Raw genomic sequence first — 17,926 nt, forward strand, 5'->3', positions numbered from 1 at the left:
AGTATGATGCAGATATTTGGATGCAAGAAGGTACTGTTTTCTTGATGATAATGAACTAGGAAGTTCCAAAAATCGAAGGGATTTGCTAATCTTATTTTCAGCAATCACAAAAAGAAGATAGGAAGTTGATACTTTTCTCTCCAAAGCTACCAAAGTTTTGTAGCATTGTCCATTTTAGGCATCGTATTTCAGACCAGAATGGATGTAGTGGCGATTCATCAGAATCATTCTGGGGATTAAAAGATTAAAATGTCAGGACAGATTGCCTACACTTATTTTGTATTCCTTAAGTTTTTACAGCGTAATTCTAATTGTTTAAGACTGAAGGAATTTTTGGAATATAGATACAGAGAAACAAATTATGAATTCAATTTCTAGGAATCGTGTTTGGCAACATCTGTGCTGACTGGCCTGTTGATTAAATGTCAAACCTTTTTTCTTCTAATCCGTTAAAATTGTTGGCTGTTTCCGGTCTGAACGAAACTTGTATTTTTCAGTTTGAGCCAGTCAGACAATGTGAGCTTTGGAAGCAGCATGTGAAGAAAGCTGTTGTTGGTGACAGTACGCAATGAACCACGTTCTCGGTATTACTCAAAGTGAGATTTCTTCGGTCCGCCTCCCAATCTCTCCCTATTTATTCCAGAACCCTCTCCCCAACCCCTTTTCTGATGAAGGGTCTAGGCCCGAAATGTCAGCTTTTGTGCTCCTCTGATGCTGCTTGGCCCCACACTTTGTTATTACAGTGTAGAGGTGGAAGAAAACAGCAGGCCAAGCAGCATAAGAGGAATAGGAAGGCTGATGTTTTGGGCCTACACCCTTCTTCAGAAATGAGCTTCTGAAATTTCCGAAGAAGGGTCTAGACCCGAAACATCAGCCTTCCTACTCCTCTGCTGCTTGGCCTGCTGTGTTCATCCACCTCTACACTGTGTTATCTCAGATTCTGCAGCATCTGCAGTTCCTACTATCTCATTACTCAAAGTAACACGTTCTCTGTGCGCCAACTTCGGTACCAATATTAATGTGATATTTAATAGTAATTTAATATTAAATTAATTAATTTAATATTACTATTTTCACATAAATCCCCCTGCCTCACATTTGTTAATTCAAAAGTCGTTGTTTTAAAATCAAAATTTGAGTAAATGTCAGTAGCCAGTGCTATACTATTAATTATGGGTGTGAGATCTTCGTAAAGTCATCATGAAGTAGGAGAGTCTAAAGCTCATTGCTATATATTTGCATTCCAATAAGCAAAGTGCAAAATGACAATGCTGCTAAATTCCATTGGCTTGAATTCTTAACATTCTTCTGTGGTCCTTTTTGCATTTTAAACACGATCTTTATTTCACCATGGGTCAGGAATAGTCAGTTGCCTTCAGGCAAGATCAAAAATGACTGGATGCCATACTGTGTAAATAGTATGGAGCCATTTATACCTCACATCCCAATTTGTGATCTAATGCAGAATCATCATCTTCCTCCTCATCCTCTTTGATTCCTTCTCTGATTTTATTAAAATACTAGCCTTGCTTTCTGAATCTTGAGGATGGGAGAAACTGGAAATATTGTTTTGTCTATTTTGTATTAATTCTCACTGTTGCGTTCTTTTGTCCACACTTTTGATTTTAATTCATTCACGAGAAGCGATATTTCAGTTAACTCTCTGCCACTCTGTGGATTTGCTTTCAAGCCTTATGTGATCCAAAATTTCTAACTTTCAAACCAATCAACTTCAGTAACCCCAGGTCACTGAGTGCTTCCTATTGCCTACATGAAGGCTTTGCTGGCTATAGCTATATAAGCATATAGGCATCAAATTAAGAAGCAAGCTGTCAAGAGCATTAGGTGACATTGTGGCTCAGTGGTTAACACTGTCCCTCACCGCACCTGGGACATGGGTTCAATTCCAGACTTGGGGCCATGTGCCCTTTCTCCCCGTATCTGTTTGGGCTTCCTCCAGGTGCCCCAGTTTCTTCCCACACTCGAAAAATGTGCAGGTTGTGTGGATTGGCTATGCTAAATTGACCATAGTGTCCGGGGTGTTCAGGATTAGGTGGATTAGCCATGGGAAATGTAAGATAACAGGAATGGGTGGGTCTGCATGGGATGTTCTTTGGAGGGTCGGTGTAGACTCTGGGCCGAATGTAAGGATTCTGAGATTCTATAGCAGTCACCATGGGGCAATTACTTGAACTATGTGCAAATTGGAAAAAGGTAAATAAGATTAGAGAAATTAATATGTGACAGTAGAAGTGGTGCCTAATTTGTCGAGAAACCAGCCTTGCAGAAAGTGAGGGGGTATACCATTGCATTGGCTACAATAAACCATCTTGGGCTGCTGCTTGTGTAAGCTGCAGAACTAGGAGTGGAGCAGATTTTGAACTAGACAGTAGGACAAGATATCAATACTTTGGGCAGATGTGGTAAATCAAAGAGCAGAGGTAACGCAAGAGAGAAAAGTATCAATGTAGAATAAAGATAAATTGCTGGGAAGGTATAGTGAGTATACATCTTTGAATCAACAAATAAATTTGCGGTTATAAACATAATAAAAGAGAAAAACACTCTGAATGCAAAGAGTATTTGAAACAAAACAGATGAACGAATGGTGCAAATAGACGTGCGGTCTGCCATTGCACAAATTTGGCTGCATAATAAAATAAATTAGCGCCAGAATATTCAAAACTCCAAGATATTTAGGACGGACGAGGAGTTAAGAGAAAGTGAAAGGGTGGCTTTGTTAATTAATGATGGTATTAACAAAATAGAGAGGGGTGAACTAAGTTTGGATAGAGATAAGTGATAAAGGTAAGAATTGACTGTGAGAGTGGTGTATAGGACCTCTAACAGTAACCATGTCCAAGGGTGGAATATAAAGGAATAAACAATGGGAATTTTCCAGAATATTATGCTGATGATTAATGGGGCGGTGGTTAATCCTACATTCTAAGCTGGAAAAATCAGACAAAGGTAGCATACTGGGGAAAGGAGAGAGAATTGTTCACTTTGTATTGCTTCTAGTGTCAATTCCCTGGGCACAGTCAGTGCCAGGGGCTTCTAGCTGCTCCACATCATTCTTCACAAATAGCTCTGAGGTAAATAGACAAGTAGTGACCCTCCTGAGTGAACCAATGCAAATCTGCACAAGAATGAATTTTGTCCTTCAGGCATCAGTCAGCATTAGGCTGTGGAAAGACTATTGTGTTATGAGGTGCTGATGTCAAGGGGAAACTTGTTGGGGAAAGTTATTTGAGGATGGAGGCCGTAGGGAGTAAATAGAAAGTGAAGATGCTCAGCAAAATACGTCTACAAAAATGTAACCAACTGAAAAATATAAATTTGATAATATAAGGGAGAATGTGTCTGGATATACAAAGCACAAGCGCAGTGCAACTAGATTGGCAGGGGATTCTTAGGCTTTCTAGACACAAACACATTAAAAGGGTTTCCTCACAAATAGATAAGGGACCAAAGTAAAGATCTATTGATGGACACAGAAGGCAAGTCTGAGTACTAGGTGAGAAGTTGGTATTGACGTTTACTAAAAATTTAGCCAAAGCTGTGGGAAATAAAGAAGTTACCAGGTTAAAAGATGAGATAAATATAGATGAAACAATGGTATTAGAAAGGCTAGCAATACTTAAAAGTGAATCTTTACTCCCTTTGAATAGGATGCATTGTGGATTGTTTTTAAGGAACTAAAAGTAGAAATGATTTTGGTGCTTCGCCACAATCTTCTAATCATTTTTTAAAAATTGGATATATTTAGGCAAAAGAGGAAGAACTGCAAGTTCTTCAAATGAAAGCAAATGGATCAGCATGGCAAAAATAATTGGCTAACTGTTATGAAGTAGAGATCTGCTGAATGGCTGGTGGTTGTATGGACTTGGATGTACACAGAAGCATTCCCAAGGTTTGGCACTAAGGTCACTAATATGATGATTGCACAACAGCAATTTGTAAGATAACAAGGTGTGGAGCTGGATGAACACAGCAGGCTAAGCAGCATCAGAGGAGCAGGAGAGCTGATGTTTTGGGCCTAGACCCTTCTTCCTGAAATGTCAGCTCTCTTGCTCCTATGATGCCACTTGGCCTGCTGTGTCCTCCAGCTCTACACCTTGTTATTGCAGATTCTCCAGCATCTGCAGTTCCTACTATCTCTGAAGTAATTTGTAGGTTCAGGGTTGAATTTAAATTTTCAGATAATTGAAGAGAGCACTTGACTTCAAGAAGACACAGGAAGAAGGAATGACAAACAAATGATAGATAAAATTCTGTGTGGGTAAATGTGAGGTGATGCATTTTGGTGGGAAGAGTTGCTGATTTAACGTGCTAAAAGGGGAATTTTAACAGGGGAGAGGAGAGACCTGGGACACTCTGTGTACATATTTTTGAAAGCTGTCTACAGGTAATGAACTGTTTGGGATTCTGGATTTTATAAAACTCTGGACTTTACATTAAAACAAGCCAGGGTTGTTATGCTGAACCAATTTAGAAAACCCTATTTCGGCTGCGTTGGGGGATCATGTACAGTTTGGGTCACCATGTTTTGGGGATGATTTAAAGACTTCGGACAGAGTAGAAATTTATTAGAGATGAGGGTTTGCAATTGTGTGAGTACAGTGGAGAAATTGGGATTTTTCTTGAAGCAGGGAAGACTACAGAAGAGGTTTTGGACTTTGCAAGTTGGAAAGGGTTGAAAATAAGTAAATGGTGAAACTGTTACTCGTGACTGAAACATCGATAACCAGAGGACACAGTTAAGGTGAATGAACCAGAAGCGGGTATAACTCTTAATGACTGGTTGTGTTTGGAATGAGCTACCTACGTTATTTTGGATATAGATTCAATAGTAGTTTTCGAAAGGGAGCTGGATAAATATTTGAAGGAGAAAACATTGAAAGGGTGCAGAAAACATTGAAAGGGTGCATGGAATGAGTAGGGGAGTAGATTAACCGGATTGCTGTTTGAAAGAGTTAGCTCAGACCCATAACGCATTGTTCTGTGATTCTATGAAACCTGGTTGTGGAGGATGGGATGAAGGAGATTTGAATGGCGCTGTACAGTTAAGTTTTTAATGTACTTTGGAAAGGATCATATTGGAGATCAGACAGTAATTTACCTTAAAACTGATTGTATATGGGCATGAAGACAGCATTTCTATGCTTCTGTTGTAGGATTTCACCATGGTTTGAGCTTATGAACATGCATACTAATTTCCTGTTCTTAAAACAGTCCAGCTGTTCCATTTAGCTGTTTGATTTAATAATCTCTTTTAATAATGTCTCTTTCTTTGGTCCCTTTTAGTGTCTGTACCACTTATTCAAATCCCTCTGCCAGATGCGCACTATTCTAACATTGGATGTCTTTGCTGGAATTGCCCAGTTTTTCGTCGTGGGCATCGGTGGCATAATTGTGGGGATTATTTATGGATTCGTTGCAGCTTTCACCACCCGCTTTACTCAGAATGTTCGTATAATTGAGCCGTTGTTCGTCTTCCTGTACAGTTACCTCTGCTACCTGACGGCAGAAATGTTCCGATTGTCCGGAATCATGGCGTGAGTATGCCACAGTTTCTGTACTGAGTGAATGGAAGATGTTTGTTTTCAAGTAACGTCCTCTTGATGTGCCTTGGTCAGCAGATGAATGGATCAATGTTGCTTTGATAGCTAGAGTGAGAAAGCACCGGTTCAAAGTCTTTTGCTTTGTTCATATACGTTAAAAAGCGGCACACTTAATTTGATAAAACAATGAAAATGTTGTTCTGAAGTATTTTCTTCCTGTTGCTTTTTCTCCTGGTCTTTTTTGCAGCAAGATTACTATATTGTATGTGTCATCAGTAATAGAACAAGTGATATTTGAGGTGCTTAGCAACCCAAAATAACTCAGATGCATGTGCCTCTGAAGGCTGTAGGGTCAGAACATTAGGGCAAGGCATTTGAGGGTCTTGAAAACAAAGATGGAAATTTTAAAATCCATTACAAAGAGGAAGGGTCACCGGACCCGAAACGTTAACTTTGTTTTCTCCTCCACAGATGCTGCCAGATCTGCTGAGCTTTTCCAGCAACTTTGTTTTTGCTCCTGATTTACAGCATCCACAGTTCTTTTGGTTTTTAAAATCCGTTAGTTGCCGGAAAGGGAGTTGATAGAAGTTGGTGAGTGCATGTATGGACAGGACTTGATGTAAGTGAAGTCATCGGCAGAGTTTTGGACAACCACAAGCTGGGGAAACGTGGAAGCTGACCAGGATGATATCAGAATAGCCAGGTCTCGAGGAAACAAGCCTTGCTGAAAGTTTCTGAAGCAGATCAGCTAAGGCGGATGCAAAACTGGGTGATTTTGTGGCAGTAGAAATAGATAGTCCTACTGATGTCTCAATAGTGATTGGATCCTACTTTTTGGTATCAAATATGAAGAAAAGGCAGGATATTCTCCAGACTTGCAAAGGAGGGGACTGAAGTTAATAGCTCAGGGGAATAAAAAATATGTAATTGTGGATCTCTTACATGTGGAGCAAGTTTGAGGTGAGATGGCAGTGTTCAAATGCATCCTAACTCTCCAACTCTCTATGTAAGTTCATGTAATGGTACATGGAAGTAATTGTGCTGCAGTACTGTAAAGTGTTTTACCCTCCAAGTTATTTGATTTGAATTCCGTGCTGCCTACCTGTGAAAAGTATCTGTGCATTGAAATGACCTGTTGGATTGCTGCTTTATAATTGAGGTGCTGTGTGTATTTTGGAGGAGCTTTAACGTTTAAATTAAATAACTTCAAAACAGTTTTACCATTACTTGTATTGGCATTAGCCAGTTGAATACTGTTGCGGAACAATGTGAATTTTGGACTCTGATTTCTGAGACAATAGGTTTCTAAATACCACTCAGAAGCTGCTTGGAGTTTTTCTTTACATGTGGGAAGAGAAACTGGTTGGTACTGGATCCTGCTGCATCAGTGTCGTTAACAGCCAGTTGAAAGTAGTATCGGTTTCATGAAACTAAATTTTATGAACCTAGTTTCATTTGTTCACATAAATATGGTCATTAACCTCCACAGTGGAAGGAGTTATGTGTTAATCTAATGCAAACAGTTTTTGAATACATTTAGTGAAGCCAATGTGCCTCTAAAAAGCAGGTGTTTAAAAACTTAATAGGGCATCATTTTTGATTGGGACATATGAATTGTGGAGTCGGGCAGTAACTTGATGCTTTGAAATGGTAGGAAAAAGGATAGCGTTTGGGGACTGTACTGGGGAAAGATTTGTCTGCACAGTACAGTTTGGTATTACAAGCCTTGTGTTTATCCCCAGGGTAAGTGAAACACTTGCTTCTCCACCATCCCTTACTTTAGAGATGTCACAGAAAACCATCTGTGGTGAACCACTCTGCCACAACTATGGAATTGAAGTCATCTGACAGTGCTGTTTGATGGGAACAGATTTCTGTGGAAAGACCACTTCTATTGGGTGGGTGTAGGAACAAAAATGTAAATTGAGGGAGAATTTGTGCCCAGCTTTACTACAAAACAGAATTTCCATTTTCATTTTGGAGTGTGAGTGTCAATGGTTAATGACCTTTTTTTATTACTGTTACTGCCTAATTTTTAAGCTGCCTACCTTGAAGAGGCCTTTTGTTAGATTATGTTTTTATTGCTTTTGGAAGAAGTATAAACATGTTATTATTAAGTAGCACAGTTTAAAGGTGCAGTCTTAAATATCACTAGAATGTTACACTGTATGTGCTCCTGAATTTGCCCATACCTTTTTGCATACTGTAACGTGAACATACAAATTAGGAGCAGGAATAGAGTACATGGTCCTTGAGTTTGCTTTGGTGTTCAATAAGATCACAGTTGATCTGATTGTTCCCCATTCTCCACCTACCCTTGATAGCCTTTCACCCTTGCTTATCAGAAATCTATCTATCTCTGCCTTAAAAATAATCAAAGACCCTGCTTCTACTGCTTTTCTATTGAGTGAATTCCCAAGAGTCTCGACCCTCAGGGGGAAAAAATAATTCTCCTCAGCTCTGTTTTTAAATGAGTGCCTCCTTATTTTTACACTGCCATCCATAGTTCTAGGTTCTCTGAAAAGAGAAAATGTTCTTTCCATCGCCACTCTGTCAAGACCCCACCTCGGGATCTGTCTTTGCAGTTGCATCCTAATCGTCTTAAACACTGATAGATACAAGTCGAGTTTAATCAACCCCTCGTTATTAGACAATCCATGTTTCCAGATATTTGTCCTGTAAGCTGCCTTTGAACAGCATCCAATGCATTTGCATCCTGTATTAAATAATGAGAGCAATTCTATGCACAGTAATCCAGAAGTGCTCTGTATATCATAATAAATTGTACTTGTTTTCCTAATTATCTGCTGTTTTTGTGATTCATGCTCTAGGGCAATCTGATCCTTCTGCACCTCAACACTCTTGTCATTTTCGTTATTCCTCCTGCCAAAATGGACAATTCACATTTGCCCACGTTACACTCCCATTTTCCAGATCCTTGCCCGCTCATTTAACTTAGCCTCCTCTACATCGGTGAGACCAAACACAAACTCTCTGAGACTGTTTGTAGAGCGTCTGCGCTCTGTTCATGACATATGACAACACGTTCCGGCCATGAACTATTCTAACCCCACCCCCTACTCCCTGGGTGACATGCCCATCCTGGGCCTCCAGTGTCACAATGACAGCAAACTGGAGGGGCAGCACCTCATTCTGCCTCAGGAGCCTACGGTCTGCTGGCCTAAATGCGAATTTTACCAGTTTTAAAATTTCTCCACCCCTGGCCTCCTCCCACGACCAACCCTCCCTCCCATCCCTGCCTCCTTGACCTGACACAACCTGTCCATCTTCTCTACCACCTGTCCACCCTTCCCACCTCACTGACCAATCCCCATCACTGCCAACTTGCACTCACCTATCGTCGTCCCCCCAACCTTCTCCAGCCCCACCCCTCTCTCTCTCTTTCTGAGCTCCCTTTCCCCTCCCTATTTCAGAAGAAGGGTCCCGATCCAAAACGTCAGCTTTCCTGCTCTTCTGATGCCACCTGGCCTGCTGTGTTCCTCCAGCTCTTCGCTACATTATCCCTGATTCTAGCATCGGCAGTTCTTGCTAGCCCATATCCCTTTGTTGCTTCCTTATTTCCTCTTCACGACCGTTATCCTGTGTATGTTAGCATAAGCAGGAAATTTGGCAGCCATTTGTACAAATTGTAAAAATGTTGGTTTGCAACAATGATTCCTGTGATCTGCCACTTGTTAGCATTATATTATTATTCACGTGAGGGATATTGGAGTCACTGGCCAGGACTATCCCTAGTTGTCCCTGAGAAGGCGGTGGTGATCTGTCTTCTTGACCAGTTCCCAGTTCCCTTCACAACTATGAAATGACTGTTTTATGGCTAGCTTCCTGGAAACAGGGATTCTTCTACACGTTTCAGTATGTTACACGCTACACCATGAGCTTTTATTCTCTGCAGTAACCTTTTGATGTCACACTGTCACGAACAAACAAGCCAATGGGATAAATTTAAATTATTAGTGTTTTTCCCATCATAAGCCTGAGACAGTGAGGTATTGTTCAAATTATTCCTTTCCCTTTTTGTTTGCTCCCATCCTTACTGAGGCAGCCCAAAGGATGATCCCAAAACTTTGATTTTTCGGATTCCAATTTTTGAAGTAAGCCCAAAGCAGAAACCTTTTAAGATTAAAAACAAAAGCAAGGTTTATTTGCAAAACATTCAAAATGTGGGGAGTTGCTTTGCTACTTGTGTATCAATCAAGCATTCTAAGTAATAGTTTATGAATGTCTTCAAAAATAAAAGATGTTAGTTTGGTTTAGGTGACTTCAGTGAACCGCAGTTCAGTTGTTGAGTCTGGCTGATCTATTACCAGATCTGAGATATTACCAGATCTTTTCCTGGGAACTGGAAGGCACATGACTGGCATTCACAGGTATAGCAACTTTCAGAAAATTTGTCAATTTGGTAGGAAAAGTCCAGAATTGTTTCTGAAAAGGAGCCTTTTCAGAGAGAGAGAAAGAAATAGAGCGCGTCTTATGATAAGATAATAAAATGTGAGGCTGGATGAACACAGCAGGCCAAGCAGCATCTCAGGAGCACAAAAGCTGACGTTTCGGGCCTAGACCCTTCATCAGACAGGGGGATGGGGTGAGGGTTCTGGAATAAATAGAGAGAGAGGGGGAGGCACACTGAAGATGGAGAGAAAAGAAGATAGGTGGAGAGGAGAGTATAGGTGGGGAGGTAGGGAGGGGATAGGTCAGTCCAGGGAAGACGGACAGGTCAAGGAGGTGGGATGAGGTTAGTACGTAGATGGGGGTGCGGCTTGGGGTGGGAGGAAGGGATGGGTGAGAGGAAGAACAGGTTAGGGAGGCAGAGACAGGTTGGACTGGTTTTGGGATGCAGTGGGTGGAGGGGAAGAGCTGGGCTGGTTGTGTGGTGCAGTGGGGGGAGGGGACGAACTGGGCTGGTTTAGGGATGCGGTGGGGGGAGGGGAGATTTTGAAACTGGTGAAGTCCACATTGATACCATTAGGCTGCAGGGTTCCCAGGCGGAATATGAGTTGCTGTTCCTGCAACCTTCGCGTGGCATCATTGTGGCACTGCAGGAGGCCCATGATGGACATGTCATCTAGAGAATGGGAGGGAGAGTGGAAATGGTTTGCGACTGGGAGGTGCAGTTGTTTGTTGTGGACTGAGCGGAGGTGTTCTGCAAAGCGGTCCCCAAGCGTCTTATGATAAGACAGCAACTGACGTGGAATTCCAGAACAGTACATTTGAAGCAATTCAACAAGCTCTGCTTTCAGTCATGTGACAAAGATAGGCATTTTTGGAGCTGAGGGCACAGCTTGCTAATTGGAAGCTAATGGGATAGTCTTTATCTCTGCCATTGGTGTTGCCTTGAGGTGACAAGATAACTTAAAGCATTCGTGCTCACTTAGCATGTTGGGCCTTGATGGTTTTCGTTGTCAAGAGCTGGGTGGGAGCAGACGGCTTGTCTCCAATTCTGTTATGCCTGCTTGAGTTGAAGTGTTTAAGACATTGAAAGGGTGTTCAGAGGTTTTCAACAAAAAAACTGTCATGGGGGATGGGTCTGGATGTGTTGCTCTGAGGGTCGGTGCGGACTTGTTTGGCCAAAAGGCCTGTTTCCATACTGTAGGGATTCTGTGATTTATGATTTGTCATTTTGCGTCTGGCAAGGTTATCCAGTTTAAAAGAGTCAGAATTTAAATTGAAAATATAGAAGAGAATACCATGCTCTCTGGGAATTTTTTCATGCTCTTTGGCCATGACAGGCACGTTTTATAGAATGCCTTTGGAAATCAAAGTACATTACAATCATTAGGTGAGACCACACCTGGAGTACTATGTGCAGTTTTGGTCTCCATGCTTGAGAAAGGATTGACTGGCACTGGAGGGGGTGCAGAGGAGGTTCACTAGTTTGATTCCGGAGTTGAGGGGGTTGGCTTATGAGGAGAAACTGAATAGATTGGGGTTATATTCCTTGGAATTCAGAAGATTGAGGGGGCACCTAATAGAAACATATACAAAATTATGAAGGGAATAGACAAGATAGAAGTAGAGAGGATGTTTCTACTGGCAGGTGAAGCTAGGACAGGAGGGCATGGCCTCAATATTAGAGGGAGCAGATTTAGGACTAAATTGAGAAGGAACTTCTTCACCCAGAGGGTTTTAATTTGTGGAGTTCCTTGCCCCGTGAAGTAGTTAATGCTACTTCACCTAAAGTTTTAAAGCTAAGGTATATATTTTTTTGAACAGTAAAGGAATTAAGGGATGCGGTGCCAGTGCAGGTAAGTGGGTTTGAGTCCACGAAAAGATCAGCCATGATCGTATTGAATGGCAGAGTGGGCTCGAAGGGCCTGTCGGCCTACTCCTGCTCTTTAGTTCTTATGTTCTTATTAGCTCCCCTTTGTCTGCAGCACATTAACTTTCTCAAAGATTTCTCAATAAATTAGTTGAACACAATTTCCCTCTTACAAAATCATGTTGACCCTGCCTGATTTACTTCAAATGCCATCTCTAAATGCCTTGTTATAGTGTTTTTCGTTGTAGTTTCTAACATTTTTCCTATGGCACACGTTCTAACACGCCTGTAGTTTCCTGTTGTCTCTGACCCTTCGGGTTTGGTTAGCTCAGTTGGCTGAATGGTTGGTTTGTGATGCAGAGTGATGCCAAAAGTGTGGGTTCAATTCCTGCAGAGGCTGATGTTAACATAAAGAACTCTGCTCCTCCAACTTTACCCCTCACCTGAGGTGCAGTGACCCTCTGGTTTAAATCAGTACCAGTCGTCTATCTCTGAGAGAGCAGCCCTATGGTTTGGTAAGACTGTGATGGCTTCATTAGGTAAGGGAAATATTGTTATTTATTGCAAGTGGAGCCTTCCCTGAATCTAAGTAATTTTGGAAATTTAAAACCAACTCGTTAATTATCTCATTAGCCATTTCTTTGAAGCGCTTAGGAGAATATCCATCATGATCTGGGGACTTGTCAGCATCTAGCATAACAGTTAACTCAATGCCATTTCTCTGTTTTTTTGTTATTTTGTCATGTTCCTTCCTCCCTTCAACTTCTGGACTTGCTGCTCCTTCTGAGATGTTACTTATGTCATCTGTAGTTATGAATTATGAAAAACACTTGTGCAATTCTCTCTTTTCTCACATTATTAATTCCCCATGTAATCTCTATATGATCAGTGCTCATTTTGTTAGCTGTTTTCATTGGTGTTTTAAAAAGAAAATGTCTGCTATCTGTTTTTATTTAAGCAGTCAGTCTCGCTTTTGGCTAAACCGTGCTTACTGTTAATTCCTCGCCAGAACAGCAATTTATTCTAAACACTGCCCCATCATTACTGTTGTCTATTATAAAACAGTATAAGCAAATCATCAAAAATTAATGGAACTATCTGTATTGTGAGCTCTTTCTCACAAGAAAAAATCTGAAAATAGTGTTCTTATATGAGTTAAACAGTACAGAACATATTGTGAGTGTATCTACTTAAACAGTCTTCTTGCACTTTGTGAAGTGTACATTCTTGATCTTGTGACTGAAATGGAATCACACATTTCTTGCATGACAAAGTTGCCACTGTTAATTTTAAAGAAGGCTTAATTTTTCATTCTACCTTGTTTTCCTTTTAACAATTCTTTAACTCTCTGTAAAGCCTAGCATTTACATTTTTTTCTCTCCATTTGCCCATACTCTCTTTTGTTATTTTTCCTCTTTTTTTTTGGTCACAGAACCTATACTGTGTTTTGGAAAACAGTCAGGGCTAAAACCTGTCTACTTGTTCCAGGGTCACAAAATTACACCAGCCGTTTTCAAAGCAGGGCCCTGCTGTTACGAGCCAATATGTGATATAAAACCAATATCAATTAAAACCGAGTAAACAGTCATTTTAAAGCACAATACAGAAATCTACAATTAAAAACACAAAATACTGGAAACTCCCCAGCTTGGTAGCATCTGTAGGGAGAGCAGCAGTTAATATTTCAGATTGACTTCTTTACCAACTCTGTCTCTGCAGATGCTGCCAGAACAGATGTTTTCTCCCCCCATCATCTTTTTTTTTGTAAATTGTAATTTATCTCAATTACTATTTGTGGGACCTTTTTCTGTGACACATGTGTTTACAAGTTTGCCTACAACAAGTAGTGTGTGAACTTGAAGTTCTCCAGATGCTGTTGTCAAGGCCTTATCTAGGGTACACTCTCATGGTGACCAAAAGAAGTGCTATGTAGACATGCTGAAGGCTAGACCTTTTGACGTCAACCCAGAATCTTGGGAGGTGTTCACCTAGAGGTGCTGCACTGAACCCAATCAGATCTTTAAAAATGATTTAGTCTTCCCTGAAAGCATATCTGAGGCAGAAAGAAAATTCAAGGAGAGAAACCCTGATTTTAAATGCAACTGTCTGCAACATGCTGTCCCATTTGCAGCACAGTCTTCTGGGTTCAGATCAACCTTACCCAGAAAAACTTTGCCAAATACTTGAGATAAAATCAGAATATCTTTGTTTTGATGATATTGGCTCATTACACCTTTAGAAGGATGAACAACAAAAAATAGCAATGAGTTTTAAATTCTGCTTCATTGGGACTTTTCCTGACTCTGAAATCTGATGTATGGTTGGAGATTTGCTTTTTTTTTTCAGTTTTCTCATTAGCCATTTGATCAGCCTCCTCCTTTCCAATTCAGCTGTGTTACGCCTTTCCCTGTGTCTGCAAACTTTTTGCAAAGTCCGCTTTCTTGAATTTCTCATATCTGCTGTCAATCAGTCTGCAGAGAGCTGTTCTTGAAAATGGATTGCTGAGAAAGTTCAGCATTGTGGCTAAAGGCTCCAGGAAATAATCTATGTACTTAAACCATGCAGTATTTACGGGTGATGGAAACATGTGCTCTGATTTTAAGATGCAAGTTTTATTGAGAGTGCCTGTTTAACTGCTGAGTGCAAATGATATCCATGAATATGTCACTTTGCAATTTCAGGAGAATATGTTTGTGAAAGCATCTGATGAGTTTGATCGGATTCTGTTGCATATATAAAATGAATAAAGAATGCAACTTTTGGATTTTTTTTGCATGGTGGCCTCTGATAATGCACTCCATTGATAGAATCATAGACTAGAAGCATGGGGTGACAAGGTGGCTCAGTGGTCAGCACTGCTCTGTTGCAGTATCAGGGACCCGAGTTTGATTCCAGCCAACTGTCTGTGTGGTGCTTGCAAATTCTCCTTCTATCTGTGTGGGTTTCTTCCCAGGGCTCCAGCTTCCTCCAGCAAGCACATGGAGTTATACAATTATTACAGGTAGATAAAGACCCCTTAGCCGATTTGTGGCTATATTGATTCTCCTATTGAGCAATCAGAGATGTGCAGGTTCGGTGGATTGGCCGTGCTAAATTGCTCCATAGTATCAGGATGCGTAAGCTAGGTGGATTGGCCATGAAAAAAGCAAGATTACAGGGATAGGATGGGGCGGGGGAGTGGGTGCTCTTCAGAGATTCATTTGTGGTCATGATGGGCTGAATGGCCTGCTTCCATGCTGCAGGGGTTCAGTGGTTCAATGGTTGCACTTGCTCCAGGCTTGTACAAAATATTTGATCCAATCAAGCAGTTGAATGCTGTTTGCACTCTCAAATTTGCAGTGGAATGGCTTTGGAAGGTTGCAATTAAAGCAGCCAGATTTATAGTACTTACAGAAGCTAAGTACAGCAATTTTTTTTCACAACTATTTGCATCCATCAAGTTTAATATTCCGACATATCTAACATTCTGAACTTTTTTCTCAGTCTATAGGACATGGGTTTTTAGAACCAGCAAGTACACGGAATTGTACAGTTATTACAGACAGATGAAGACCCCTTGGCCCATTGTGGCTATATTGGATCTCCTAATGAGCTATCAATGAGGGTCATTCTCCTGCCAGTTTTGTGTAATTTCAAAGCCCTATTTAAAGTGCCGGTTTGAACCTGCCCCTACCACATTCTTGGGTTATTCCAGATCTTGACCATTTGCTGCTTGAGAAACCTTTCTCCTCCTGTCACCCTTGCTGCTTTTGCTTTACCTTAACCTGTGTTATGGAGATTGACCCTCAGTGTAACTCATCTGTGCTGACCAGACATCCCAATCTGACCATCTGGGTTATTAATGTTCTTCAGGATGGCAGTTTGCTTCCCTAGCCTGGTCTGGCCTACATGCGACTCTAGGCCCAGAGCAATGTGGTTGACTTTGAGCTGCCCTCTGGACAATAAAGGCTGCCTAGCCGGTGACACCCCCTCATCCAGTTAATGTATAAAAAATGTTTAAAAGAACGCAGTCCTGTTTGCCAACATTTGGCCCTTATCCCTCTTAAACCCTTTACTTTCATGTGCCCATCCAGATGTTTTTTAGATGTTGTAATTGTACCACTTCCACACTTCCTCTGGCAGCTCATTCCATGCATACACCATCTTTTGTCAATGTCCTGTAGCACTGCTACATGACATCCCAACTCCTGTACTCATTACACTGACGAATAAAGACAAGTGTACCAAACACCATCATCTTCACCCTGTCTACCTGTGACTCCACTTTCAATGAACCATGCACCTGCACCCCAAGATCTCTTTGTTCAGTGACACTCCCAAGGGCTTTACCACTAAGTGTCTAAGTCCTGCCCCACTTTGCCTTATCAAAATACAGCGCTTCACATTTATCTAATTTAAACTCCATCCGCTCTCCTCAGCCCATTGGCACATCTGATCTGGGGGTACTCTCTGATAATCCTCTTCATTGTCCAACACACCATCCATTTTGGTATCATCTGCAAACTTATTAACCATACCTCCTATATTAGTGTCTAAATTATTTATATAAATTATAAATGTGGCTTAGTAGTTAGCACTGTTGCCTCACAGCGTCAGGGACCCAAGTTCAACGCCAGTCTCGGGCAACTGTCTGTGTGGAGTTTGCGCGTTCTCTGCGTGGGTTTCCTCTGGGTTCTCAGGTTTCCACTCACAGTCCAAAGATGTGCAGGCTAGGTGGATCGGCCGTGTTAAATTGCCTGTAGTGTCCAGGGGTGTTTGGGTTGTAAGAGGATGGGTCTGGGTGGAATTCTCCGCTGGTTGGTGTGGGCTTGTTGGGCCGAAGAGCCTGTTTCCACACTGTAGGGATTCTATGATTCTATGAAATGCAGTGGACCCAGCACTGATTCTTGCCACACCAATGGTCACACATCTCTGGACCAAAAAGCAATCTTCTACCACCACCCTCTGTATCCTACCGTGAAGCCAATTTTGTATCTAATTGGCTGGGTCCCCCCAGATCCCTTGCTATCTAACCTTGCTAACCAGTCTACAATGTGGAACCTTGTCGAACATGTAGCTGAAGTCAATGTAGACAAGGCACACCTCTCTGCCTTTATCTGTCACCTCTTCAAAAAAACTCAATCAAGTTAGTGAGACATTACTTTGACCACACAAATCCATGTTGCCGATTTCTAATCAATCCTTGCTTTTCCAAATGCATGTAAATCTTGTCCCTTAGAATCCCCTCCAACATACAAAGTACAGAGCACAATACAGCTCAGGAACAGGGCCTTTGGCCCATCATGCCTGTGCCGATTTTATCCCCGATTTAGACCTACCGCTTATTGCCTGTATGTAGTTTCTATCCCTCTATTTACCTCCCATTTGTATCTATCAAGATAGACCTTAAATGTCGCTAACGTACCTGCTTCCACCAACTCCACTGGCAGTGTGTTCTACGAACCCACCATCCTCTGAAAAATTTTCCCCATGCTTCTCCTCTCAACATTTCCCCCCTCACCTTGAACCTGTGCCATTTTGTAGTTGAACTTTCTACCCTGGGGAGAAGAGCAGCTGACTATCTACCGTATCTATGCCTCTCATAATTTTGTAGACCTCTATCAGGTCATCCCTCAGCGTCCATCTTTTCAATGAAAATAATCTGAGTTTATCCAACCTCTCCTCACACCGAATCTTTCCATTGCAATCTTTTCTGTCCAGAACCCTCATGGTTTTGAATATCTCTTGAGCCATTTGGAACCTTTTCTTCAAGAATCACAGTCCCACTTCTCCTCTGTCCTGTGTAACTGAGTTTGCTCATCCTTGGTACCATACTCGTTGATCATTCCTGCGCTCGAAAGTCTTGATATTTTTCTTGAAGTTTGACTCACTCAATTGAATACAATAATCCACTTGAAGCTAGAAGTAGTTTTTAACATGAGCTTAGTATAACCTCCTTTTGCTTTGGTACTCTATTAATAAAGTTCAGCATAATGTTTACAAGTGATTTCCTTTGTAGGTTTCCCATCGTCTTTAGACGGTAATGTATATGAATTCTATTTTAAAATCATCTCTTCTGCCTAACACACCTGATCTATATTGA

At 41.3% G+C, this 17,926-nt stretch overlaps 1 protein-coding gene across 2 annotated transcripts in view; it reads left to right on the forward strand.

Annotated features, from left to right (window-relative positions):
* LOC125453493 (sodium/hydrogen exchanger 2-like) overlaps positions 1-17,926 on the forward strand; it is a 93,495-nt gene that overhangs the window by 26,075 nt on the left and 49,494 nt on the right. For both annotated transcript variants that reach the window (XM_048533173.2, XM_048533174.2), the window contains exon 3: positions 5,308-5,558. In XM_048533173.2, the coding sequence (XP_048389130.1) occupies positions 5,308-5,558 (251 nt within the window). The remainder of the gene's footprint in view (positions 1-5,307; positions 5,559-17,926) is intronic.

Source organism: Stegostoma tigrinum, chromosome 6 (assembly GCF_030684315.1).
Source record: "Stegostoma tigrinum isolate sSteTig4 chromosome 6, sSteTig4.hap1, whole genome shotgun sequence".
Classification (NCBI taxonomy): Eukaryota; Metazoa; Chordata; class Chondrichthyes; order Orectolobiformes; family Stegostomatidae; genus Stegostoma; species Stegostoma tigrinum.